This window comes from Suncus etruscus, chromosome 1, assembly GCF_024139225.1.
Source record: "Suncus etruscus isolate mSunEtr1 chromosome 1, mSunEtr1.pri.cur, whole genome shotgun sequence".
NCBI classification, from domain to species: domain Eukaryota; kingdom Metazoa; phylum Chordata; class Mammalia; order Eulipotyphla; family Soricidae; genus Suncus; species Suncus etruscus.
The window spans coordinates 163,798,499-163,825,950 of record NC_064848.1 but is presented as its reverse complement, the minus strand read 5'-3'; the positions used below and the strand labels follow the sequence as shown (position 1 = coordinate 163,825,950).

Genomic DNA, 27,452 nt, shown 5'->3' with positions numbered 1-27,452 from the left:
AGTCTGTGGTGGCTTTATTCACATTAAGCAGAACTGGAAACAGTGCCTGTCTGCTAGCCAGAGAATAGGTAAAACAAAACTATTGCCGACACAACTGATAGTACAGCTAGTAGGGTGCTTGCCCGCAGATGTTCAACCTGGGTTCGATCTCCATCACCCCGTATGGTCCACCGGACATTACCAGGAGTTATCCATGAGCACAGAGCTAGAATCCATACTGAGTAGCCAGATGTGTTTCTCCAACCCCCAAAAATACCAGCAACAAAACCCTTGTGAACTTGCCCCTATTCCTGGGCTGGCTCTGATGTATGGCTTCTGAGCGCCCCCTGCTGCTGGATCCTCCCCTAATCCAGGCCCTGAGTTTTTGTAAAAGGAAAAGCTGTGGCTGCCTCTGCCCGAGAGATGCCCAGGGTACCTGAAGCAAGCAAGGTAAGGCAGTGCGGAGTGGGGGTGGGCCAACTGCCCTCTCAGATTTTCAGTCATGTTTCAGAAGCTGCTGTTTTTCATCTGTTTTTAGAAGCTAGTAGCTCATTAAGCATCTCTGCTTACACCTTCTGGCCAGAGAGGCTGGCTGAGAGACCACATGGATGAAGGACCACATAAAAACAGAACAAGAGCCCAGAGCCCAGAACACTACTGACCCTCTAGAAACTAATTCCTGTGGCCTCCTCCCCCATTCCATCCTCCCCACAGTCTCTGTGCTTGCCCAGTAGTCTTGCTCCCTGTTGAGGGAGCCTCACATGTGTGACCTAGCCTGCGGACCTCTCCAGAAATCCTAGAGGGCAGTTTGATCAGACCACTATCTGAGTAGTCATTGACAGTGGGAAGGACAAACGATCATGGGCAGCAATGCCCTCCTCTGGCTGGGTGGCACCACCTGTCTGGGTCTCCTTGGGAGTGCCAAAGAGAAGGTCAGGATCACCTTTGGGAATGCAGCTCATGGGTGTGTGAGAGCTCAGATGATGCTGAAGTGCAGCAGCCATGCTAGACATTACATAGGTGGAAGACTTCAGTGAGAGGGCTCCCCCACTTAGCTGGCAGTCACCCATCCCACCCCCATCTGGTTTCCAGCTCTAGGATGTGTGCACAGAGAGGATATTAGATCACAAATAGTATTCCTTTTTTAAAAAAATAGAGGATTTAGTGTCTGTTTGCCCTTTTGTCTCTAATGACAGGAACCTCTGGGCTATATTCTTATTCATTCATCCATTGGTTCACTCATCCTCATGCTCTCCTTCCCCTTCTACAGAGAGCAGAGAATAGCTGCAGAGGGTCAACCCTTGTGAGATCATCTGCGTGGCTGACATTGTGACCCTTCTTTTCCCAGGATGCAGCAGTTGGAGGAAGAAAATTCGGATCTCACCACCACAGTGGCCCGGCTCAGGTCACAGACAGAGAAGCTGGATGAGGTGAGCCAGTGCAGCTCTCAGGGTTGATGGAACCCACAGAGAGACAGGATTGGCCATCAGGCCTCTTCCCTTCTAGTTTGAGATGCATTTTGCTTTGCAGTCCCTGGAGCCACCCCACTGATACCGTGTGACTGACTGTATAGACCAATTCAGTGCTTGGGCCAGTAAGGCTTTGAGAGCCCTTTAGACCCTCACTTGGTAGAGTTCAGGAGACCCTGAAGTGCCACAGATAAACCTAGAGGCTTTTGTAGACAAGGCATGCATGTCCTAGCTCTTCTAACTGTCTCCTTGGTCAAATTCCTAAAAATCTAATAAAATGACCCTACAGAAAATAAGGAGGGAGGAGATTCGATCAAATTTGAGCAGTGATTTCTATTCATACATAGATAACTCCCAAAATCTGTTCATTGAACATACTTACATGGTTGGGTGAATTAAAAAGAGTGAGAACAGGGGCCAGAACAATAGTACAGTGTGTAAAGTGTTTGTGCTTTGCATGCAGCCTACCTGGGTTCAATTTCTGGCATCCCATATGGTCCTCTGAGCCTGCCAGGAGTGATTTCTGAGTGCAGAGGCAGGAGTAACCCAAGTGCTGCTGAGAATGGTCAAAAAAAAAAAAGGGCAACAAAAAAAACACAACATAATGGTTGGATCTCCTTGATCTGCCTCCATTTGTTCTAGCTCTGCATGGCTTGTACAGGGAAACTGCTCACCGAGACCCCAGGGAATAGAACCCCTGTAGGACCTCTCCCTACTGACCACTTCCCCACCTTCCCACTCCCATCTTCAGGAGCGGCAGCGCATGTCTGACAGGCTGGAGGACACCAGCCTGCGGCTCAAGGATGAGATGGATCTGTACAAGCGCATGATGGACAAGTTGCGGCAGAACCGCCTCGAGTTCCAGAAGGAGCGGGAGGCCACGCAGGAGGTGGGTTCCCAGGCTGGGGGCCAGGGCTCACCCACACCTCTGCTTCTACCAACAACCCCTTCTCCCCACAGCTCATTGAAGACTTGCGGAAGGAGCTGGAGCACCTGCAGATGTACAAGCTGGACTGTGAGCGGCCAGGCAGGGGCCGCAGCTCATCCTCCAACCTGGGCGAGTTCAATGCCAGGGCCCGGGAGGTGGAGCTGGAACATGAGGTGAAACGGCTCAAACAGGTGAGCCCTGGACTACAGTGCCACCTACCCTAACTTAACTCCTGCTCCCCAGCCCCCATCTCCCTGCTCAGAGATGGACAAACTATGTCTGTGAGAGCCAGGAGTTTCCTGCCCATAGACCAGATGCCACTCCAGTCCCTAATGCAGGGTTGGAAAATGAGACTCTCCTGTTGAGGTCTCTTAGAAGCAGACCCACTGCCCAGAGTTCCATCCCATGTCCTGTCCCATCCGTGGAAACCAACCAGGTGTGGGGCAGTAGGAACAGAAGCAGTGAAGGTTGGACAACACCTCCACTCTTGGGGCAACCCACGGCATTCCTATTCCTGGCCCTTTCCTCACCCCAGGCAGGCCCCCAGTTCATAGGAACTTTAGACAAAAGCTGGAAGTATTAGGGTTCTTTGAGTAGGGAACCATGGGGCTGGCAGTCCTGGGGGTAAGGGTGCACCACAAAGAACCACAGGGATTTTTGAGCAGACCTGCTAGCATGGAACCCCCAGATAGCTGCTTTTCTCACCAAGGTATGTTCTCCCACGTGGCTTCAGGGGCACCTCTGGGTAGGGGTTCCCTGCTCCCCAGTACTCACAGACACCTAGGTTCAAGCTCTGTGTCATTCCCCCTCCACCACCACCACCACCCCTCACCCCAGGAATTGAGGCCACGTCATCTCTAAGTAGCATCAGGAGACAGGAGAGGCTGGGGAGGAGGCTTCCAGGAGCTTCTCGTGTTGATGTTACCCTTTTCCTGCTTCCTAGGAGAACCATAAGCTGCGAGATCAGAATGATGATTTAAATGGACAAATCTTGAGCCTCAGCCTCTATGAAGCAAAGAACCTCTTTGCCACCCAGACCAAAGCGCAGTCTCTGGCTGCAGAAATAGACACAGCCTCCCGTGATGAGGTGAGTGTCCCTGTGCTCACCTGGAGGCCTGGACTCCCACACTCCCCACATGCACAGCCCCTGAGTGATGGGCAATGTATGAGAGCCCATCAGCACAAACACTCGCAATGGGGCCACCCAGGAGTGGCTGAAGGCCAGGAATGGACACCAGCATGTCTGCCTGCTTGCCACATGTTTTCTCAGCCTCTAGCAACTCAGATGTTCAAGACAAAGGGATATCAGTTAGTAGGGGTTGAGGGTTCTTGTGCTGAAGCTCCATCTTTCTGCCCCATGAGGATATGTTTATGAACTAACATCAGCCTTCCAAGTCCCCAACTCCCTTATGTTATCACATGAGCCATAGCCTTTGCCATATAAGCTCTGTGTTGCCTCAAGCTTCAGGCAGCTTTTAGCCAAGGCAGTCCCAACTCTTCAGGCTAGTTTGGGAATAACATTTTGGTTGCATCCAAAATCAACAACACAGAGCCAAAGAGATAGTAGAGTGGGGAAGGTGCTTGCCTTTCACACAGCTGACCCAAATTCAATACCTAGCACCCATTTGTTCCCCTTAGCACCACCAAGAGTGATCCCGGAGTACAGAACCAGGCATAACCCCAAGAATTGCTAAGTATGGCCCAACTCCCCCTACCTCTCCAAATTTAAGAATAAACAAGACATGAGTGATTGGTTGGGAGAAGGCAGTGGCAGATCCAGAGAGGTGTGGGGATCTTTCCTGGTAAAGGAAACAACTGGCAGCCTTTGTCATGAACTAGGGCCTAAAGACAGAAGCATCAGCATAGCCTGGGCTTAACTCAAGCACTTAGCTGCAGGATAGGCTCCTCATGAGTGACTGTCAAAAGCAACAACGCTTTTGGTGGGGTCAAAGCGATAGCACACTGGGTCGGGCATTTGCCTTACATGTACCCAACCCGGGTTCAATGCCCAGCATCCCATATGCCCACCAGAAATGAATCCTTAGCTCAGAACCAGAAGTAAATCCTGAGTGCCATCAAGTGTAGTCTCCAAATCAAAAACAAACAAAACATAACACTTTAGTTCCACGTTCTCTGCCTTTGCTGAAAACAGCCTGGACCTGGGCCGCTTCACATAGTAGTAAGAGCTGAGCACGAGGGACACAGGTAGTTAGATTACTCCTGAATGCTCAATGAACCCCTGCCTTAGACTACTATCCTTACCTAAGTTTGACTTTGGATGGGCTGCACTATTTATCAGCTAGCCCACTGCCAGCCAGGAATTTTGGCTCTGACCAAACTGCACCCAATTCAGCCTCTGACTAGCCTTTACCATTCATTCCCCTCAGCTCATGGAAGCCCTAAAAGAGCAGGAGGAGATCAACTTCCGGCTGAGACAGTACATGGACAAGATTATCCTGGCCATTCTGGACCACAACCCCTCCATCCTCGAGATCAAGCACTGAAAGCAGGAGGCTGGCCAAAAGGCCTCCTACCCCAGGGGCCAGGGGCAAGCCTGCCTGAGGGTGCAGTCCAACAGGCCAGCAGACTGTCAGTGTATCACTGGCCACTGGGGGACATGTACACCTGTGTGAGGGAGGCTGTTCCCAGTGGGGAACGGGCATGGCAGGGAGACTACACGGTTCATTCACTTTGTCGTCTCGCTGCAGGAGTGCCCACTATAGGAGTTCGTGTAATAAGGTCTGGAAGCTTGTAAAACTGGATGAAATGATTCTTCTACCTCTGGGTTAAGGATTAAAACTACTCTAACAAGACACACTTTTACCCGTCCCTTTCCCCCCGGGAGTGGGAGCAAAATGATCCTCTTTTCCAGAACTTGAATTCCCAACAGCCATGTCCTTGCCAACATCTTTGGCTATTTTCCTGCCCAGGTGCTTGAACCCAGTGAGGATGGCAAGGGTCTGGGCTTCAGGAGCCCCCTATCCTGGCCACAACTTTCTCCTGAGGGCCTGGTGCATGGAGTGTCTCAAGGCCCCAGGCTGGCAGCAGAGCCATTGGGAGTGTGGCCCCATAAGGGTTGGTGGCATTATTAGAGGTCTTTGCTTCCTCTTGTCCCTGCTCACCTCCCTCCTTTTTGCATTTGCTTTGATAATAGGAAAGAGACAGAGAGATATTACAGTGGATAGGGTGCTTGCCTTGCACATGGGTGGATTTGGGTTCAATTCCATGGACCCCAAGTAGTCTCCTTGCCAGGAGTTATTCCTGAGCACAGAGTTACGAGTAAATCCTGAGCACTGCTTGGCGTGGCCCCCAAACAACAAACAGGACAGAAGGAAAAGGAGTAGGGACTGCTTTGGGAAGTCTGGCACACACAGCACTTGACACGGACATGATTTGGGAAGTGCACGCTCTTGTTCCATCAGTGCCCTTCTCAAAGCTGTGTATTGCCTGGAGTCAGTGGCGATGTGAAGACCCAGCCTGAGTTTGCACTTTCCCAGTCGGAATTCTGAGCTCAGCTCTGCTGGGAAGTGGAACCACCTGGGCCCGTGTTTAGAAACATGATTTTTGGTTCTCAGCCAGAGATCACCATGCTCTGTGGTGGGGCCCTGGTTGGGACGATGTGTGTGTTTTGGAGGGACGATCCTATGTAGTCTTCCCTCTGTGTGACTCATGTAGGACTTCACCCTGAGTTTTAACATGTTTCTGTCTCAGGCTGCTGAACATCTGTAGATGTGAGCCTTTTTCTTGTCTTATTTGTCTCCCTTTCATGTGGCTTGTCATCCCTTCCTTAGCCCAAACTCCTGAGTGTGGTGGGTTTATTGGTTTCCCATCCAACTGGTTGGTTTCTTCAGCTCCTCTAACACAGAAAGAAAGTTAGAGCATGTTGAGCAGAAGCACAGAGGGTGTGTGCAAAGAAAAGAAGGTACAGAGGTCTATGTAAGCAGTGGGAGTTGCCTTGGTCTAATGCAAAGGACTTTGGAGTCCTTTTGGGATCACCTGGCTAGACACATTTCCAGGATTCCCCGATGGGACTAAGAAGTGGCAAAGGAAAGAGGGCAGACGGAGTGGGTGTCTTGAAAATTGTGTGAGGGAAAAACACCATAGGTTACAGGAAAGAAGAGAGGAATCCCAATGTGGCTATGGTCTGGCTGTATATTGGAAGGCAGCCTGCAGAGAGAAGCTGCCTGTTCAGGGTCTGGTTTCAAGTGGGGGCTCAAGAAGGTGCTCATGGAACTCCAGAGAAGGCCTCAGAAGCTAGAGTAGCATCAGGCCACAATTGAGGGGGCAAGAGTTGGAAAGTTTGGGACCTGGCTCAGCACCTGTCCTCCCTGGAGAGGAGGTGATCTCTGATCAAGTGCAGCCTTTTCATTGATTCAGCCACCTTAATTCTTTCAGCCAGAATATACCCCCAGTCTGTCAAACTGGTTTTTTAAGATCATTATCACGCTCCTCTGTGTCTTAAATCTAACTAGTAAGAGCGCAGGTGCCACATAGGTGCCAGCTGTTTCTCATAGGCTGGATCCCAGCCAAGCTGGACCTGCTTTGGGCACAGGTTGATGCCCTGGCCCCCATTTCTAGACTTTGAGGTCTAGGTGAGGGAGCTCAGTTTTCAGCCTCAGCAGGGGCTGCTGGGTTCATACTGGATATATGTCAGGATTTTAGTGAACAGAAATGGGTCTGTGCAAAACTCCAGGGAGATTAAAAACTGGGAGGTGGACACATTTCTGCTAATAGTGCTGGCCCTTCTGGTGACCCCATCGTTGGGACTCTTTAAAAGGCCTCCTCAAGGTGGTTTACCTGGGGGGTATGAGTTGGGAGGGTGGTTTTGATTCTGCTAAAGAATAGCAGTGACTTATCTTGGGTGTGGAGTGTTTTTCGGGGCTGCAGAGGGCTGGGTTTCAGGTCCATGCCTGTTTTCTATGGTGCAGGTTGCCCTGGCAGTGTGGGAGAGTCAGACCATACTTGTTGACCTAAGTGTTTTGTTTTAAATAGAAAGCAGATTGCTTTTATTTAAGAATAAGAGAGAAGGGCCCGGAGAGATAGCACAGTGGCGTTTGCCTTGCAAGCAGCCGATCTAGGACCAAAGGTGGTTGGTTCGAATCCCGGTGTCCCATATGGTCCCTTGTGCCTGCCAGGAGCTATTTCTGAGCAGACAGCCAGGAGTAACCCCTGAGCACTGCTGGGTGTGGCCCAAAAACAAAAAAAAAAAAAAAAAAAAAAAGGAAAAAAAAAAAAGAATAAGAGAGAAGGAACCCCATAAAGTAAAAGGACAGAATCCCATACCCCCAAGATGGGACACAGGTGATTCTGGAATGGAGCATGCTCTAGTGAGCTTCCTACATATCCTGCCTGATAGAATTGGAAGCTTCTTCTGCAAAAGCTTGGCCTATATTATTGGCTTTAAGCTTTTATTAGAGTTTGATCACAGTTATTTGATATTTGAAGGTTCTTTGAAGATTGTCTTTTGTCTTGGCTGTTTTTGATCATCTAAAAACACTGAGCTCAAGAGTCTCTCAAAGAAAGTACTTGAAACTGCACAACAGTTCTCAGCGTGGACAGTGTGTTGGAATCCTGGGGAGATTTCAGTTGTGCTGACTAGGTGAATCTCCCAACTCAGATATAAATGGAGTAAGTGCAGTCCAGGTATTTAGATGCTTAAAGACCTTGCCAGAGGAGAGAGCTCAAACAGCCCAAGTCCAGGTCCCAGTTCAGCTCCCGACACCACATGGTGCCCTGCGTACCATATGTGGCCCCACATCCAAAAATTAATATTTCAAATTTAAGATAAAGAGCTCCTCGGGGATGCTCTTGTAAAAGAGAGCCCTATCCTCACACTTTTAGACAGAAGTAGAGAAAGTGAATAGAAACAATAGCTGGGCTTGGTTGCCAGGTGCAAGCAAGTCCAGGATGAGTGGCTTGCCCCCCCCCCCACTTCTTTGGTGATAACATTACAGGAACTTATCTCCAGGATGGGATCTACTTTCCTCAGGACAGATGCTCGGGCAAGTAAGCTAGGTGGGCAAGCCCCTGCCTGAGTTATGGAAACAGCCAGTGGCATATGCTGGAGCAGTTTATCCAGGCCCATTTGGGGACAGGTTGGGGTGGAGGTAAAACAGTCAGGCTGCTGCTGTGGGTTTGCTGACTTCAGGGATGGGGAGGGAGGGACAGGATTGGCTCAGTTCCTCCCACTGGAACCCCTTAGTTGACCATGCCCTATCTGGGCCTCTGTCACGCCAACGAAGATGAACTAGTTGCGACGTCTCCAGAGTACAGTGGCATCTGGGGACTGGGGGGCTTAGGATTGCTATGTGCTCCCAATGTAGTTCTTTACTGCATTTGGCTTTTTTTTTTTAGTTCAACACGGACATTAGGACATTAGTGGAATAGGAGTGGGAAGTGTTCGAAGAGTTTTCTGACATGTGGTCAGTGACTTTCACAGAGGGACTTTGGCAGAGTCTTAGTAGTAATGTCGCTCAATCTTCCTCTTTGGGGACCTTCTAGGCTGTTCCCTCTAGGGCAAGCTTCCTGTTGGTAGAGTGAGTCTTCTCAGGGGCCACAGGTCAGAGACCACATGTCCTTTCCCTGCACTGACCTTTTGGGCCCCAGGCTCCAAGTATGCAGGTGGGCCAATCTGGGGAAATAAGAAATAGCTGCTTTCTAGAAAGAGCAACTTTTCAAAGTGTGGTGCTCCAACCTCATAGGCGGTGCCTCTTTCCATTATGACTAGAGCTCAGGAGGCAACAGGTAATGGCAGCCCAGGATGCCCCCTGAAAGAGAGGGCACCCCTAGGGCCACATGCTGGGACCCTCTCTGCTTTGCTGTGCCGCACAGGCTGTTTTGTTTGCATGGTTTGGGGTCGTCGTCCTTGTGCCTTTTTCCTCCCTGTCCCCCTGTACAGGACATTTCCATGTTAACCACTGCCCCCTTTTCTAGATCTCGTTGTGGCCTGGCCCTTCCTGAGCCCTGTAAATGTACAGACATAGTCCCGCTCCATCCCAGCCCCTGTGGGATCAGGCTTTGCTTCCCCACACTCAGTCTGCAGGCTGGGTCACTTTATAGAATCAGAGCTGGTGCTTTCAGGAAGGGGAACTGTAGAATGTACTTATTCCTGCAAGTCTCCTATGGGATGTCAATGTGAAGTGGAAACAGGGCAACCCTCTATGCAGGGATGTCTGGTGTCTGCATCTGAGGCAGGGCCTCTCAGAAGAAGGTGCACTTCAGGCCCCAGAAGCAGCTAAGGGTGTGTGGCCCTCCATGCATGCTACTGGGGCTCAGGGCCATTGCTACTGTATAAGCAGATGGGCTTTGGAGCCCAAATGGTCAGAAGGGAAAGGCTCTGGCTGCTTCCCAGCCTGCTCATTAGCAGCCAAGTGTACCCCTACACTGCGTGGATTAAACTTGACCTGGACCAGGTGCCAACTTCCTGAGGAATGCTTCTTTACAGACAATGCCTTGCTGGGACCACCTCTCTCCCTGCCTCTCTCCTGCTGGTCCAGCTCCTTGCTTATGGTTGGGCCTTTAGAAGTAGGTGAAATAGGCAGTGTGTGTCCAGTGTTCTGTGCTTTACCTTCCATGTGGTTCCACTTGTATTCTGCCTCCGGTCTCCCATCTGGAAGCAGGTTTCGGTTTGGGGCTGGGGAAGCCCTACACCTCAGAGTGGGAAACCTGTATGCTAAGACCCCATAGCTATGCCCTGGGGTCCCTAGATCTTTGCCTCCTGCCTGCTTCTATCCAAAAAGGGGTGGCACTCAAAAGCAGTGTAAATAAACCCTCAGCTTTCCCACCTGACTTGGTAGTGAGTTTCTGTATCTGTGTGTGTGTGTGTGTGTGTGTGTGTGTGTGTGTGTGTGTGTGTGTCTGGGGGGTGGGGTGGGCTCACTGTACGGTGCCAGGGCTCCGAGGGACACAATGACATGGGTCCCCCTGCTGCCACCCCTGAAGCCCCTCTGATGCCAACGTTCCAGCCCTGGGCACCTGAGAGCTTCAGACCTGCCCTACCGACCAACTCCTTCCCCACAAGGGTCCTAGTGGCTTGGCTTCTTCTGATCTCTGACAGGCACCACCTGCCTCTGCCTGGGCCCCTCCACTCCCTCTGGTCACAGTCAGAGGAATTTCTGCCCTGGGCCTGCAGTGCTCCCTCTCCAGAGCTTAGAGCAGAGGGCCCATACTTTCTTAATTCCAGGAAAAAAAATCCCTCTGAGGGACCGGAGTGGGGGCATCTGACCTAGGATGAATCTCAGTTCGATTCCCCTCACGTCCTATATAGTCCCCCAAGCCAGGAGCAATTTCTGAGTGCATAGCCAGGAGTAAGCCCTGTGTCACGGGGTGTGGCCCAAAATAAATTTAAAAAGAAGTCCCTCTGTGTCCACCTACATTCTTAACTTTTGCAGGTAGCTATTGCCCCCACCAATTGCACTCTGATGTTTTTAGTGTTCCCTGGGGCCTGTGTGGCCCACTTTGGAAATCCTGCCCAAGCTTGAACCTAGTCCCTCACATGCAAAGTACACACCACCACTGAGCTGTGCCCTCTAAATGCAAACATGCCCTTTCAGAGTAGGTACAAAGGAGGCCCTGGGGGCCAAGGTGGATCTTATTCCTCAACAAGACAAAGGTCCTACCATTAGACTCAGTAGATATTCAATGTCAAGTGAGTGGTAAGCTATGACTCCAAACAGCTGCATCAGAATGCTGACACTGGGGCCAGAGAGCACAGCCATAGGGCCTTTGCCTTGCATGGGGCCCGACCCGGGAAGGACTCGGTTTCAAATCTCGGCATCCCAGATGGTCCCCTATGCCTGCCAGGAGCGATTTCTGAGTGCAAAGCCAGGAGTAACCTGAGCACAGCCGGGTGTGACTCAAAAGCAAAAAAAAAAAAAAGCGCATACACTGGGGGGGGGGGGGCAGCAAATCTTTGAGGACAGGGGCTAAGGACCAAGGAAGAAAGGGGGGAGGTCAGGTGGAAGATACGGGGGTAAAGACAGCAGGAGCAGCCTATTTAAAGACTGGAGAACCAACGTGATAGTACAGTGATAGTACTTACCTTGCATGCAGTTGTCCCAGGTTTAATCCACAGCATTATATATAGTATCTCAAGCTTAGTGCAAAGCTCCACCAAAAAAAAAAAAAAAAAGTACAGGGAGGACAGGGTTGCCCAGTTGAAGAATCTGAGCCAGGGAGCCGCCTACTTGGAGCTGAGTTCCCCAAGAATGGCAGGGCTGTAGGCTCCTGAGGGCCTACATGGAAACAAGGTAAGACCAGAGTTTTTTTTTTTTTTTTTTTTTTTCTCGTTTTGGGTCTTCAGGGGGCTGGGTTATTTAGCCCACGACTCATCTGTTAGCCTTCCTGCCCTTTTAGAGTCACAGAGTGATCAGCAAGCATTTTGTTGGGAGTAGATATGGGCAGAGAGAGGGAAAATGGCAGGGAAGAGAGAGACAAGAGGGAGAGGGAACTGAAGTGCACTAATTCCAAGTATAAGTAGTATAAGGGAAATAAGGGATGAAAGAAAGAACTGAATGGCACTAATCCAAGTACAAGAAGTAGAAGGGAAATGCATACTACCCATGTGGTTAGCTACTCTCCAGAAAAGTTTTGTGTTGCACTGACTTTTCTTGCCTGTTAATAGTTACCTTTAAACTCAGAGCTGGCAAAGGGACTGAGGCCTAAGAGAAAGAAGAATCAGTTGTTGCTGGGTCAAGTCGGTAATTTCACTCTGATTTTAGCAGTGAATAATGTGGATTGTTCCTGTTTTTATGAATGCAGGGCTATGGAAAATGGCTACCACTCTTGTTCTGTGGATGAGAAACAGGAGATGAAATGGTGCTGGCAGACACAGTCTGGCTCTACATGACCCAGAATTACAAGAACTTTTATGGGTAGACTGAAGGACACACCCAGGGATGCTCAGGGGTTACTCCTGGCTATGACCACAGGAATTAATTCTGGCAGTGGTTGGGACCATAAGGAGTGCTAAGGTTCATGTGAGGCCAGCACCCTACCTATTGCACTATCTTCTGTCCAGCCCAGAAACGTATTAGTTTTAACTTCTCTATGCAAATCACCCCAGTCTATTGACCTGAACAGGCAGGTGTGATCAGTGAAGTATGGTTGTCACAAACCGCTCTCAAGATGCATCTGAGAAAGCTTATTTTCCTCCTTTTATGGGTGTGTCTGCAGGTGGTGTTGGCTGGCCCAGCCTTTCACAGCTGCTCACTGGCCGATGACCTTCCTCACATAGCGGCCTCAGAGCAGGATATGAAAGAGTAAAGGAAGAGGCTGTAGGGTCTGGCTTTCTACCTCACTCTCTGAGCTAAAGCAAGTCCGATGGCCAAAGAAGGCCAAAAACCCCATCTCTGGGTGGGACAAGCTGTGAAGAACGTGTGACCGCCTTTACTTCATTATTCCACTCTACTCAATAAGCTGTTCCCAATCCCAGAGCTACTCACCCATCTATGCAGCATCTTCCTGATACCACCATCGGCTACTCTGAAGATGTGTTATGATCCCCAACAAGGGGACTGGCATGCAGTGGCTGCTCAATGAGTTATCTGTTTAAGGAATGAAGGAATGAATGTTCTTATTCCATGGAGGGAGGTGTTGTAGGCTCATGTCCACTAGGTATTCTGTGTTCTAGAACATCTCTGTCAGTGCAAAAACTCCAGATTAAAAGTGAGATAAACTAGGGCCAGAGCAATAATCCAGTGGGTAGGGTGCTTATCTTCCATATGGCTGACCCGAGTTTGGTTCTCAGCACCTCTTATGGTCCCCAGAAATGACCTGAGTGCAGAGCCAGAAGTAAAGCCCTGAGCACCGCTGGGTATAGCCTGAAACACATTATATGAGTAAAATCTAACCATCAACAACCTTTTAATTTATGATGCAATTTAAAAAAATTTACTTAAAAAAGAAAAAGGTGAGGAGGCGGAGATATAGCATGGAGTCAGGGTGTTTGCCTTGCATGCAGAATCATGGTGGTTCAAATCCCGGCATCCCAAGTGCCTCCCCCACCCCAGTCTGCCAGGGCGATTTCTGGTCGTAGAGCCAGAAGTGGCCCCTGGGCACCACCGGTGTGACCTGCCCCCAAAAGAGAAAAAGGTGGGCCGAAGCAATAGCACAGTGGGTAGGGTGTTTGCCTTACATGCAGCTGACTTGGGTTCGATCCCCAGCATCCCATATGGTCCCCTGAGTCTGCCAAGAGTGTTTCCTGAGCACTGTTAGGTGTGCCCACCCCCCAAAAAATGGGACATATGAATTTAGAAAACACAAGTTAGATTCTGCACTTAGGACTGCTCAGTCCTGGTAAAATCAGGATTCTGGAGCTACCTAGCTAAAAGATAGATCCACAGTCACCAGTCAGAGCAGGAGGCAGAATAAAGGGTTCATACATTCTTTTATTTATTTATTTATTTATTTATTTATTTATTTATTTATTTATTTATTTTATCACACCAGCGTCGCTCAGTGGTTCCTCTTGGCTCTGCGTTCAGAAGTCACTCCTGGCAGGCTCATGGGACCATATGGGATGCCAGGATTCAAACCAGAGTACGTCCAGTGTTGGTTGCGTGCAAGGCAAACACCTTACGGCTATGCTATCATGCCAGCCCCTATTTTAAGTATTTTTTTTGTCCAGTTTTTTTTCCTTTTTGATTATTTTCTAGTAAGTACGAGGTTCACAGCAAAGTACAGAGTTCTCACATACCATCTTCCACCCACCCCCCAGTTTCCACCACTATCAACATCCTGTACTAGAGAGGTTTATCTGTTACAACTGATGACAAGATCCACTTTGAAGAACAGAGGAAATGCGTACACTACAATGGGGGGGGTGAGAAAAATCAGGTCATAAAATAGACCCATGAGAAAAATGACTCCTAATTGTATGGTATATACTTTGTCATCAAATTGATCACACTTTTTGTTTTGTTTTTGGGTCACACACCTGGCTGCGATCAGGGGTTACTCCTGGCTCTGCACTCAGGAATTGATCCTGGCAGGCTCGGGGAACCAAATGGGATGCCGGGGATCGAGCCCAGGTCAGCTACTGCAAGGCAACGCCCTACTGTTGTGCTATTGCTCTGGCCCCTGATCACACTTTTTTAAACATTTTTCATATGCCAGGAAAAAGGAAAAAAGAGTGATACCACAACAGGTAGGGCATTTGCCTTGCACACTGCTGACCCAGGGCTGATCCCCACTTTCCCATATCGTCCTCCAAGCATGCCAGGAGTGATTTCTGAGTGCAGAGCCAGGAGTAACCCCTGAATGCCACCAAGGTGCCTCCCTCCAAAAGAAAAAGATTTGGTAACTGAACTACCTGTGCAATTCATAGCAACAAAAAAAAGCAAAGGGAAATAGGGGAAAAATACAAAAACAAGGGGCTGGAGCAACAGTAAAATGGGTAGAGTTTGCCTTGCACGAAGCTGACCCAGGTTGATCCCTTGCATCCCATATGATCCTGGAGCCTGTCAGGAGTGATTTCTGAGTAAAGAGAGAGGAGTAATCCTTGAGTGCCACCTAGTGTGGCTAACCCCCCCCCCAAATAAATAAAATAAAAATAAGAGCCAGATAATAATGCAGCGAAGGCACTTGCCTTACACATCGTCGATTCAACTTTGATGCCTGGCACCTAAGCACTACCAGAAGTAATCTTAAAGGGCAGAGCTTAGAGTAAGCCTTGAGTTCAGTCAGGTGTGGGCCAAAACCCACAACCCCGCAAAAATATTGTAAAAAATATAATGCCATTTAGTTATTATTTCATCTATTGTAATTGATTGTCATCCTATTTTATAATTGTAAAGAACGTGGAAGGAGAGTTAGAGAAATGGTACAGGGATTATTGGTACAAGGATACACTTACCCTGCATGCCAACCCTGTTCCATCCCAGGCATCACAGATGGTCCCTGGGCAGAACCAGGAGTAGCCCCCAAACAAAACAAATGTGAAAAAAGTTCATACCTGGAGAAATGCATTACAGTATGTTTTACACACACAAGGAAGCAAGCAGATGTTTTGAAATGTTCTCTTTTATTTATTTTTAATTTTTTGGTTTTGCGGGCCACACCAGGCAGCGCTCAGGTGTAACTCCTAGCTCAAGAGCTCAGAAATCACTCCTGGTAGGCTTGGGGTACCATATGGAATGCCAGGGGTCAAACTCAGGTTGGCCGTGATTTCTGAGTGTAGAGCCAGGAGTAACCCCTGAGTGCTACCAGGTGTGGCCCTAAAACAAAATTAAAAAAAAAAAACATATGCCTAAAACTCAACTATCAATAACTTTGTAAACTGTGGTTCTTTAATTAAATTAAAAAAAAATCTCTGACACAGTAAATCAACAGAGTAAAAGGCTTAAAGTACAGAACAGCTGGTGAGGTGGCGCTAGAGGTAAGGTATGTCTGCCTTGCAAGCGTTAGGACTGCGGTTCGATCCCCAATGTTCCATATGGTCCTCCCAAGCCAGGGGCAATTTCTGAATGCTTAGCCAGGAGTAACCCCTGAGCATCAAATGGGTGTGCCCCCCCAAAAAAATAAAATAAATAAAGTACAGAACAAACTTGGACTGGAACAACACAACAGTAGGTAGAACATTTGTCAACCTTAGCCCACCTGGGTTTGATCCCCGGGATCCCATAAGGTCCTCTGAGCAATGCCAGGAGTAATTCCTGAGTGTAGAGCCAGGAGTAACCTCTGAGCATCTCCAAGTGTAACTCAAAAACAAACCAAAACAAATTAAATAGACACTATACAAAAAGATACATAAATAAATGGTCAATAAGTGAAGAGAAATACTCACACTTCAATTCAATGGACTGAAAGCAACATGGACACAGGAAATAATCCACACCAAGTTAGGGAGATGAAACAGGTTCAGAATTTTTCACAAGCAGCTGTCAGCAGAACAGGCTGGCAGAAAAGCAAGTTGTGGAACAAACTCTGGAGACTTCCCTGACCCAAGATCTTTATTGGGAAGATTTGGACCACTCCCATGGGTAAAGAAAGGTGGACAGGGAGCCAATATGGAGGTTTTACCAGCCCAGGAGGGATAAACATACAAAGAAGCCCTCCAGATCAAGAAGACAGGTCATTCCAACAAATAAGCGTATAAAAAGATGCTCCTGATCACTAATCAGAGATGAGATACAACCTCATATCCATCAGATTGGTCACTAATAAAACAAAAATGCAGGGGCTGGAGCAATAGCACAGCCATAGGGCATTTGTTTGCCTCGCACGCAGCTGACCCAGGACAGACCATGGTTTGATCCTCAGAGGCCCATAGAGTCTCCCAAACCAGGAGTGTCACTGGGTGTGGCCCCAAGCCAAAAAACAAAACAAAACAAAACAAAACAAAACAAAAATGGTGACAATAGGGGGGGATGGGCACGGGGGGGAGGGAGAGAGAGAAGGAGGGAGGGGGAGAAATTAAAAAAAAAAAAAGGAAAAATGCTGACAATAACAAGCCACAGCATGAATATGCTGCATTGTTGGTGGTACAATCACAGCGGAAATCAGAATGAAAATTTAAATTCCTACAAAAAATAAAACTGAACCACCATATGATCCAGACTTCCCACATTTGGTTCATAAAAAAAAAAAAAAAAAAAAAAAAAAAGAACTGAAGACAAATTCTGTTAAAATTATTTGCATACCCAGGTACCTTACAGCATTACAATAGCCAAGAGGTGAAATATAACTAAACTTATCCATGAACAGATCAAAGGAAGAAAAAAAAACCACAATGGAGTATATATTACTAATACAGCAGAGTATAATAGGGTATAATGAAATTATGTTTTATACTAATGCTGTATACTACATGTCACACACACACTAAAGTAATCAAAGTGCACACTGCATCACAGATGGATGGGGAAAACAAACAAAAACAAAGTTGGAGTGATTCCTGAGCAGAGCCAAGAATCATCCATTGATATCATCACTGATATGTGCCCCCCACACACATATCAAAAGAAAAAAAAAAAGACTTACTTCTGGCAATGTTAAGGGAACTAGTATGCCAGAGTTTGATTCTGGGTCAGTTAGGTGCAAAGCAGGGGCCCCACCTGCTGCAGTAAAACTCTGGCACCAAGGCGTGATAAAGGTGCGGTGTGGTGGTTGCTGCTAATAAAGTTTCAATTTTGTGGGACGGAGAGATAGCACAGCAGCGTTTGCCTTGCAAGCGGCCGATCCAGGACCAAAGGTAGTTGGTTCGAATCCCGGTGTCCCATATGGTCCCCCGTGCCTGCCAGGAGCTATTTCTGAGCAGACAGCCAGGAGTAACCCCTGAGCAACGCAGGGTGTGACCCCCCCCAAAAAAGAAAAACAAACAAACAAAAGTTTCAATTTTGCAAGATTTGGGGGAATGGGCTGCAATCTGAGTGCAAACAATTAACACTGTTTTCAAGTATATGGTTAAAAATAGTTACTTTGGTCAATTGTACACATATTTCTGTTGCACAAAAATAGCTGTCTCCAATCTCTGTTCGCTCTGCTTTTTAAGACTTCTAATGATAGTGAAGGTCAGCAGCTTGGACAATGGTGTGACTGGGCTAGTCTGTGTACCTGTCCCACACAGCAGGGGCTGGGCTGGGATGCTGGGCACTCCTACCCCCAAAAGCCAGGCTCCTTCCTCTTCCTTCTTTCAGGCCCCCACATCCCTCGGCTCAAACAGGCCAAACAAGGACAGAGCCCTACATCCACTCCCACCCACTTCTTTAATTTAAAGAAAACACACCACCAAAAACAAACACAACTCACCAAAAAAAAAAAAAAGGGGGGGGGAGGGCATAATTATGATCCTCTCAAGCTTTTTTGACAATTTTCACAGACCTCACCCCAAAGTTCCCTAGCAGTCTCCCTCTCACCTAGTGTTCCAATAAATGTTTGATTAAATCTGCAGCCTTCGTATATAGCCTTATCCTTAGCTTGAACCAGCAGAAGGTCCTGTCGTAGGGTTTTCCACATTGCAAAGACTGTCTACAGTACGATCACCATGACTGCGTCCAGCTCAGGCCTTGGAAGAACGACCCTCTGGCTGCTGGGGGGCTCAGCCCGACTCGGAATTCCTGCATTCAGAGGCCTCCGGGTCCACACACTCCCACTAGCTAGCAAGTCGACCCGCACATGCCCAGGCCAGAGCCTCTGGGTGGGCGCCCGGTTCCTCCTGGTTCATTGGTTCCTCTTGGTTCCTCCTGGTTCATCGGTTCCTCTTGCAGACATCCATTCTGCAAACCCCTTTTGCAAAGGGCCTGGGCAGGGCGCAGGCGCGCGGCGAGCTTCGGTGGGTGGCGCGGGAACTCGGGGGGCAGAACCCGGAGGAGGCTCCACCCTACCCGCGCCTGCGCCGCCTCCCCTCCACTGAGAGCTTCCACCGCTCGCTCGGCTGTCAGGCGCGGTGGCCAAGTGGTAAGGCGTCGGTCTCGTAAACCGAAGATCGCGGGTTCGAACCCCGTCCGTGCCTGGACTCGTAGGTGGTGGTTTGCTCTTGGGGTTCCGTCTCCCCGGCTGCCACGCCTCCTCTGAGCGGAGTGGTATTTTTATTTATACTTTTCTGATTCTATTAGGAGGTTCTTACTTTCCTTCTGGCCCTGAGCAGTCCGAGAGTGGTGCACCATGTCCTAAGAATCCCTGGCTCCACACTTTAGGAATTTGGGGGCGTCTGTCTGTAGGGCTTTTGTTGTTGTTGTTGCCGGTTTGACCCGGTTTGTTTTTCCCTCGTGCTGATCCCTCACTCCCCAACCCACAGCATTGGGGGGCTCATTTCCCGTTTTGCAGGGAAGATCCTGAGACTTGCAGTGCTGGGGCCAGTTTATGCTGGGCCTTACTGTCACCAACTGGCTGGCTGCTTTCTCTCTCCTGTGTTGAGATGGGAACTTTCCCCTGAGGGTGCTTACTTGAGTTTCTGCAGGTGTGTTTTCTGGTTTTGTTCTTTAAAGGGCCTTCTAAGAATTGTGCTGGAAGAGCCCTTATTTCTCCCCAGGTTCTGGTGAATAGATCCGTTGAATCTGACACACACACACACACACACACACACACACACACACACACACACACACACACACACACCACCCCAAATAGTTACTGACTCTATCTACCCCAATGAAAGAGTGCCCCTCATATGATCCTGGCTGTTCCCCTTTTGAACTAACACATGCACTGAACATAAACCCTCATATCGCTTCTTTCTACATCCCATAGTTCTGTTAATGTTACTAAAAAGCACTGTGACCTTTGGGGGCTTCAGATGCATTGAACGTCAGCAAAGACTCGTGGGGCTCAGGCAGCTAGGAAATATACACCGGCTGTACCCAGGACTAACTTTAATCTGGATTCCAACCAACTCCTGGTCAATATTGGACTTTTTAACAAATGCTAGAATTCTACTTTTCTGGTGTCACCCACAGTTGGGGGAGGGAAGGGATGAATCAAGCCAAAGTCAATAAGAGTCAAGAAATAGATGCTGCGGGATACATGTGACCCCAAAGGGGAAGGGTTAGAAGTAAGGGGGAAGTAAGGATCTAAGTTAATGGTGATCAGTAGAGACATCCGAATATTAATGAATGGAAAATAGTGAAGGTTTGGTTCCACTGCAGCATCGAAAGACCCAGGGACAGATGGAGAAGGGCTTTTCTGGCAACACACTGGCAGTCTGGAAGATGGCAGAATTCCATCCTCCCAGGAACCATCTTGCCTACAACACCGAGAACAGGGAAGCACATAGTAGATAAGGCTTGTTGTAGACTGGTGGGCGCCAGTGTGAGCAATAAATCCCCTGGTGGGCTGAGCTGGTCCCTGAGGCCTACTCCATCTTATCTGCAAACCTGAGCAAGAGGTTTTAGAGTAAGGGTTCAACATGTCCTTATCTTAGGGGGGAGGGGATGAGGGGAAGGTCAAGATAAGGATAAGTGCCCCAGAGAGCCCTATGGTTGCTTTGTGTGTTAATTTTGAAGTTAGGTCTTTATTGTTTGTTGTTGGTTTATTTGGTGGGGTTACAGCCTGCAATCCTCAGGAGTTATTCCTGGTTCTGCTCTCAGGAATTATTCCTGGCAGGGTTTTGGGGGTGGGGCTAAGATAGGATGCCAGGAATTAAACCTAGATCCACCTTGTGCAAGGCAACCACCCCTACCCTCTTTACTATTGCTCTAGCCCAGGTCTTTATTTCTTTTTTGGGTCACACCCGACAGCGCTCAGGGGTTACTCCTAGCTCTACACTCAGATCGCCCCTGGCAGGCACGGGGAACCATATGAGATGCCGGGATTCGAACCACTGTCCTTCTGCATAAAAGGGAAACGCCTTACCTCCATGCTATCTCTCCAGCCCCAGGTCTTTATTTCTTTGGGGGAAAACTCAGTGTCATCTAAAGCACACCCCTAACATGCTGGAAGTTGAGAGTTCAAATTCCAACTCTACTTGTCTCCACCACCAACAACCTCCAAGAGACCTCTAGGTCATTCAGGTCATCCAAGCATCTGTGCAGCAGGCCCCAATTCTGAATGAGCAGAGTATTATCTGGCATGACCCCAAGGCCCCCAAGCACCAGTGGGTGTGGTGTCCATAAAAGGCTCCTAGCTAAATGGGCGGTTGGCTTAAAGGGTAAGGACAAGGGCAGAAGAGACTTCTGTGTTATTGCATAACATCTATTCAATCACTGAGTTTCAACTTCTTAGTTGCAAAATCCTAAAGGTTTCCTAAATTTAGTCTTGTGGCCTGAAAATCTGTTTCCACCTCAGAGCCTGAAGAACTAAGGTTGCCTCCAAGCTTTGCTGTAGCATAATAGCACTTCTTGGGACAGTGCTAAGGGTGTTAATGGGGGTCTTTGTGCCCAGTTATCTGCAGAGCCTAGGGCAGGGACAGTTTATGCCCCTGTGGATAGCTTCAGCTCTCAGCTCCTCCCACTGTCTTTCCAACTTCTTCCTCAGAATCTGGAAAAGGGGCTGGGCCTCTGCCTCGCAGCCCAAATCTCCAGGATACTTTTCAAAATAAAGACTACTCAAGGTTAGTGCTTTTCCTTCCTGAGTGAACGTTCTTTAACTCAAATGGCAGAATTTGAAAAGTATGTGCTTTCTATCTGATGTGTTGCTTTTTACTAAAGCCTAGAGATAAGATTTAAAAAAAAACTTATTATATAGTACAAATGGTACAGATTCAGAGTCCACACAAACAGCAAGTACTTCTGTCATCAGTATTTCCTGAAAATCAGCAGCTCCATATCTAGCCATGAGATCAAAGTTGGGTTACATTCCTTTTTTTTTTTTTTTTTTGGCCCACACCCGTTTGATGCTCAGGGGTTACTCCTGGCTAAGTGCTCAGAAATTGCCCCTGGCTTGGGGGGACCATATGGGACACCGGGGGATCGAACCGCGGTCCTTTCCTTGGCTAGCGCTTGCAAGGCAGACACCTTACCTCTAGCGCCACCTCGCCGGCCCCTGGGTTACATTCCTTAACCAAAAGGATCTCTCCTCTTAGAATCCTGTGGTTCAGTAACTTCTTACCTGGGAACTTCAGGGCTGGAAAGCCTTTGAGTCCAGGACAGTATTCCAGCAGCTGGTATAGAGAGAGACAGCACCCTGGCACAAGAATGTTCTCTTTTGGAGGGGTTAAAGAAGTCTCTTGAGGAGGTGACATTGTGGTTGAGCTATTGAAGACAAATAGAAATTCCCCAGGGGCTGTAACGATAGCACAGCAGTAGGGTGTTTGTATGTAGCCAACCCAAGACAGACTCAGGTTCCAGTCCCAGCATCCCATATGGTCCCCAGAGTCTGCCAGAAGCGATTTCTGAGTGCAGAGCCAGGAGTAACCCCTTAGCACCTCCCGGTGTAGCCCCCAAAACCTCCCCAAAAGAAAAGAAATTCACCAGAGCCCCCTAAGATCTTGGATGTCTTTCTCTTCTTACCTCAGTCATCTTTCACACTCAAATACCATCATTGGGACTGCAGCTAAATGAGCATAGCTTGCTTTTCTTTCCCACGTGGCTCTTCTATGTAAGGCAAATGGAATTTCTATTTTATGAACCAACACTTATTATCTGCAGAGAGTTTCTGAGCAAACCCTAAAGATTCAGTTCCATCCTTTGGAGACAAAAGTTACCATTCTGTAATCATATATAGATAAGAGAGAAAGCAACCATATGACCTTCTCATTTTATAAAAGTAGGCAAAGACAAGGGAAGTGACTTCTCCCTGGAGGTTCACCTCTTCTATAGGAGGAACACAGATCAATTTGGAAGTTCACCTTCATTATTATTATTATTTTTTTTTTTTTTTTTGCAGTCTGGGAGTCTATACCTGGCAATGCTAAAGGGTTATTCTTGGTTCTGCATTCAAGAATCACTCCCAGCAGGGTGCCGGGGATTGAATCCAGGGTCAGTTGTGTGCAAGGCAAATGTTCTGTCCACTGTGTTATCTCTCCAGCCTCAACCTTCATTATTTTTGACATGCACTCAGAAGATGACATATATATATATCTTTGCCAACAGGTAAGCCAAACAGGTACTTTTCTTGACTAACATTCACTCCTGAACAGGTAAAACAGGTAGTGGAGAGGCCAGACAGGAATAAACTCAGATGGACATGGGTTCAATTCCCAGCATTCCATATGGTCCATAAGCCTACCAGGAACAATTTCTGAGCTCAGAGCTAGGAGTAACCTCTGAGCGCTGCCTTTTGTGGCCCAAAATGAAAAATCATACAGGAACATGAGAGTTGTCATCATATGGTATGTTCCCTCAGTATTATATATGTTGTTTTTAGTATTTTATTTTTTTATTGTTTATTGCCATAATCTGGCTGCGCTCAGGATTTCCTCCTAGCTCTATGTTCTGGTATCACTTCTGGCTGACTTAGGGGATCATACGGGATACCAGGGAACAAACTTGAGTGGGTCATGTGCAAGGCAAATGCCCTACCTGCTGTGCTGTTGCTCTGGCCTATCCTTTCTTTTCCTTTTTCTTTTTCTTTGGGGGTGGGTTTGGGTCGCACCCAGCTGCACTCAGGGGTTACTCTTGACTCTATGTTCAGAAATTGCCCCTGGCAGGCTCGGGGAACCATTTGGGATGCCAGGATTCAAACCACCAAATTCTTCTGCACACAAAGCAAACACCATACCTCCATGCTATCTCTTCATCCCTCCTTTTCCTTTTATATATCATATTTTTTTGTCAAAGCACTGTGATGTACAAAGTTATTTATTCATAATTGAATTTTAGGCACACAATGATTCCACCACTAATTTCATCAGCAGTGTCTACTTCCCTCCACCAATGTTCCCAAGTTCCATCCAACTGCCATTTTAACAAATAACTTTTTCAGTTTTGGTGTTAAAATATGGATCTCACGATTTCAGTGCTGACTCTGTTGTTTGGTTATTTAGGTTTATCATTCCTTAGCACCATGTACCCCTTGCCCTATTATTATTTCTCATATGTTTCTCCCTTCCCCATACATTTTTTAAAATCATTATTAAGTTACAATACAGCTATTATTTATTAATAATATAATATAGCTAACAATAATGTTCATACTTATGCTTTAGGTATGCAATGTTAAAAGTAGATTGGTTTTGTTGTTGCTGACGTGCATGATTTTGAATATTAAGCCCCTTATCAGATATATGGGCTATAATATTTGTCTCCCATTTTTACAAAATATGAGGGCACCACACTCTGGTTCTCAGGGCTTCCTTCTGGCTCTGCATTTAGGGATCATTCCTGGAAGGCTTGGAGAAACCACATGGGATGCCTGGGATTGAACACAGGTAGGCTTTGTACAAGGCAAGCACCTTATCTGCTATACTATCATTTTGGCCCCTATCAGTTGACTTTTGATTTTAATTGCTTCGCAAAGCTTCAAAATTTATAGTCCTGTTCATTAATATCTGCTTTTGTTGTTTGTACTTTGATATCGTACCCAAAACATCATAGTATAGACCATTGTTGAGCTTTCCTTCTGTGTTTCTTTTTTTTTATAGGGGGGGTGTTATTTGGACAAACCCAGTGGTGCTCAGGGCCTGTTTATGGCTCTGTAGTTAGGAGTGACCACTGGTGATATCAGAGGATTTGAACCAGGATTGTCTGCTTGCTGATGCACCTTACCTCTTGTACTCTAGAACCTTCCTTGTATTTTCTCCAAGGAAATTTATAGATTTATTTTGAGTTTACTTTAATGACATGCATTAGAAGAGGTCATTTTCAATACTCTGCATGAGTTTATTCAGTTTCCCCAACATTATTCTTTGTTTGTTTGATTTTTGGGCCGCATCTGGCGGCGCTCAGGGGTTACTCCTGTCAGGTTCAGGGGACCATATAGGATGCTGGAAATTGAACCGGGGTCCGTCCCGGGTCGGCCACTGCAAGGTAAACACCCTACTGCTGTGCTATCATTCCAGCCCCTTCCCCAACATTATTAAAGAGACTATTTTTCCTGAATGTTCTTGGTTCCCTTACAAATATTAAGTTGACCAGATATGAAGTGTAAGCCTGAATTTTGTTTTCTTTTTCACCAATCTGTTTGTTATTGTGCCACTAATATACTGTTTTTATTACTGTCAGTTGCAAGTGACACTTCTAACTTTTTTTCTCTCAGAATTCCTGTATTCTCTTTTTTTTGAGTAATCCATACACAATTTAAAATTTTTTTCTATTTCAATAAAAATAGCCATTGTTATTTCTACAGGCGTTACATTAAATTTGTTCATACTCGGGGATTATGGATATTTATTTATTTTGGGGGGTTTGGGTCACACCCTGCCTTGTTTAGGGGGTTACTCCTGGCTCTGTGCTCAGGAATTACTCCTGCAGTTTTAGGAGACAATATGGGATGATGGAAATCAATCCCAAGTTGTAAGGTACCAGCCCTCCCACTGTAATATCACTCCAGTCCCACATACATTATGATTTAGGTAAAACACACATCTCTGAGTGACTGCCTTTAATCATTCCAGCCTCGGGGCAATGATAAAATAGTTTACATTTTAAAATTTAAATGATGGGGGATACCCTACAGTGCCCTGGGCTTACTCCTAACTACTCAGACATCACTTCTGGAGGGCTTGAAGGATCTTATATAGTGCCAGGAATAGATGCTGGGTTGACCACGTGCAAGGCAAAGCACCTACCCACTATGAAATATAAATTTCTTTAAAACCTAAACCATGGGCCAGAGAGATAGCACAGCGGAGGGGCGTTTGCCTTGCAAACGACCGACCCAGGCCAGACCTGGGTTCGAGTCCTAGCATCCCATATGGTCCCCCGAGCCAGCTATGATCAATTTCTGAGTGCAGAGCCAGGGTAACTCCTGAGCACAACCCGAGTGTGGCCCAACCCCTCCCCTCAAAAAAAAATCCTAAACCATATCACAGGACTATCCCCATTTTGAGAGCATCATGTGTAAAAGCACTTTCTCAGAGTAAAGCAGGGAAGTGTTGGATATGTCAGGGGCCATACCATCAGGGTCCCCTCTTAAGATCCAAAGGAGGTGTCATCCTAATGCACAGCACAAGATCTTGTGGTCAGCCTTCCCCTGGTGGCCACCTCAAGCAACCCAGGGCATGCCCAGTCTGGTGTGGGCTGGTTCGGGATCTTTCTTAGGTGACGGTGCCAGGGGAAGAGGGCAGGGTTATTATGCTTGTCATCTGGCCCTGCTAGCCTGAGATGCACCAAGATTCCTTTCTTGTCAGCTTTCATTCCATGGATGGGATTAGGCACCCCCACCCCCAGGGACCATGTCCTTTGATGTGGTCAGGGGATAGCAAGGAAATTTCAGGCTCTGGGAGCAATTCTTAATCTTTGCTGGGTTGCTCTGGGATCCTCTGGGGGGTAAACCCATTACCTCACTGCCTTTTATCCCCCCAGGATACTGACTGTGAGTCTGAGATCCAAATCAGATTTTCAGAAAGCATGAAAAGGGGAAGAGAAAGCAGAGCACAAACCTCAAACTTCAGTTCCCTTTCCACCCTGGCAGCATCACCAGCAATTCCAGGGTATTCTCCATATTTCTCTCCCCCCTACACCCTTTTATTTAAAAATATGGTGGAACACTGGAGCCGGAGTGGTGGCGCAGCAGATAGGGTGTTTGCCTTGCACGCGGCTGAACTAGGACTGACTGTGGTTCGATCCTCCGGTGTCCCATATGGTCCCCCAAGCCAGGAGCAATTTCTGAGCGCATAGCCAGGAGCATCACCAGGTGTGGACCCAAAACCAAAACCAAACAAACAAACATATATATATGGAACACTTCACGAATTTGCCTGAATTCATGCTAATCTCTGTGTTGTTACAATTTTATGTATGTGCTGCAGAAGCAAGCACCTTTCTTCCCTTATTTAAAAATTTTTTTGGTTTTGTTTTGGGGGTCACATCAAGCAATGCTCAGGGTTCACTCCTGGCTCTGTACTCAAGAACTATTCCTGGTGGCAACCATATGGGATGATGGGGATCAAACGTGGGTCAGCTGCCTGCTAGGCAAGCTCACAATTCTGTATACTATAGCTCTGACCACCTTCCCTTCTAACTCTGGGCTCCCTCAAAATGGAGATGACTGGGGTTGGGAGCTGGCCTGCTCACCCATGACCTGCGTGTCTCTGCCTATGCCTGGCTGCCGCCAGAAAGCCACCTACTTTTCACTCCTGTATGTCCTGCCCTGGGACCCCAGGATGGGAGTTTGGGCAGATAAATAAGCAATTGCTACTGCAGTGAGTTTTGTTTAACATTTTGTTTATTTTGGTTTGGGGACTTTCTTCTGGAGGTGCTTGGGGAACCAGGAGGTGCCAGGTCTCAAACCCTGCCTCTTGCATGCAAAGTACATGCTCAGTATTGAACTCTGGCCCTGTGGTGAGGTTTTTAGGCATGGTTTAGGCTGGTGAGGGCAGGAAAATAGCCATTATTTCTGTCAGACCGCAGACAGGTGAGTCACATTTTCTTTTAAGCTGACTTCAAGGATTAGGGATAGAGCTCAGCTGAAGAGAACTCTCCTGCCTTGCTTGTGCGAAGCCCTGGGTTTGGACCGCAAACAAAACAAAACAAACTTGCAATGTCAGGCTGACTTCAAGGTTATAGCTGATGGATGGTTGTTTCTATTTCTCTACGCACCAC

At 47.5% G+C, this 27,452-nt stretch overlaps 1 protein-coding gene and 1 non-coding gene across 2 annotated transcripts in view; both read left to right on the top strand.

Moving 5' to 3' along the window:
• Window positions 1–5,187, top strand: part of RAB11FIP4 (RAB11 family interacting protein 4) — a 115,847-nt gene extending 110,660 nt beyond the window's left edge. The window contains exons 11-15 of the mRNA XM_049771631.1: window positions 1,328–1,409; window positions 2,200–2,337; window positions 2,409–2,567; window positions 3,320–3,463; window positions 4,764–5,187. Of these exons, the coding sequence (XP_049627588.1) occupies window positions 1,328–1,409; window positions 2,200–2,337; window positions 2,409–2,567; window positions 3,320–3,463; window positions 4,764–4,880 (640 nt within the window). The 3' untranslated portion in view covers window positions 4,881–5,187. The remainder of the gene's footprint in view (window positions 1–1,327; window positions 1,410–2,199; window positions 2,338–2,408; window positions 2,568–3,319; window positions 3,464–4,763) is intronic.
• A 13,567-nt stretch (window positions 5,188–18,754) lies between these two features.
• TRNAT-CGU (transfer RNA threonine (anticodon CGU)) lies at window positions 18,755–18,826 on the top strand. Its single transcript has one exon. It is a non-coding gene; the product is annotated as a tRNA-Thr (tRNA).
• Window positions 18,827–27,452: the final 8,626 nt, after the last annotated feature.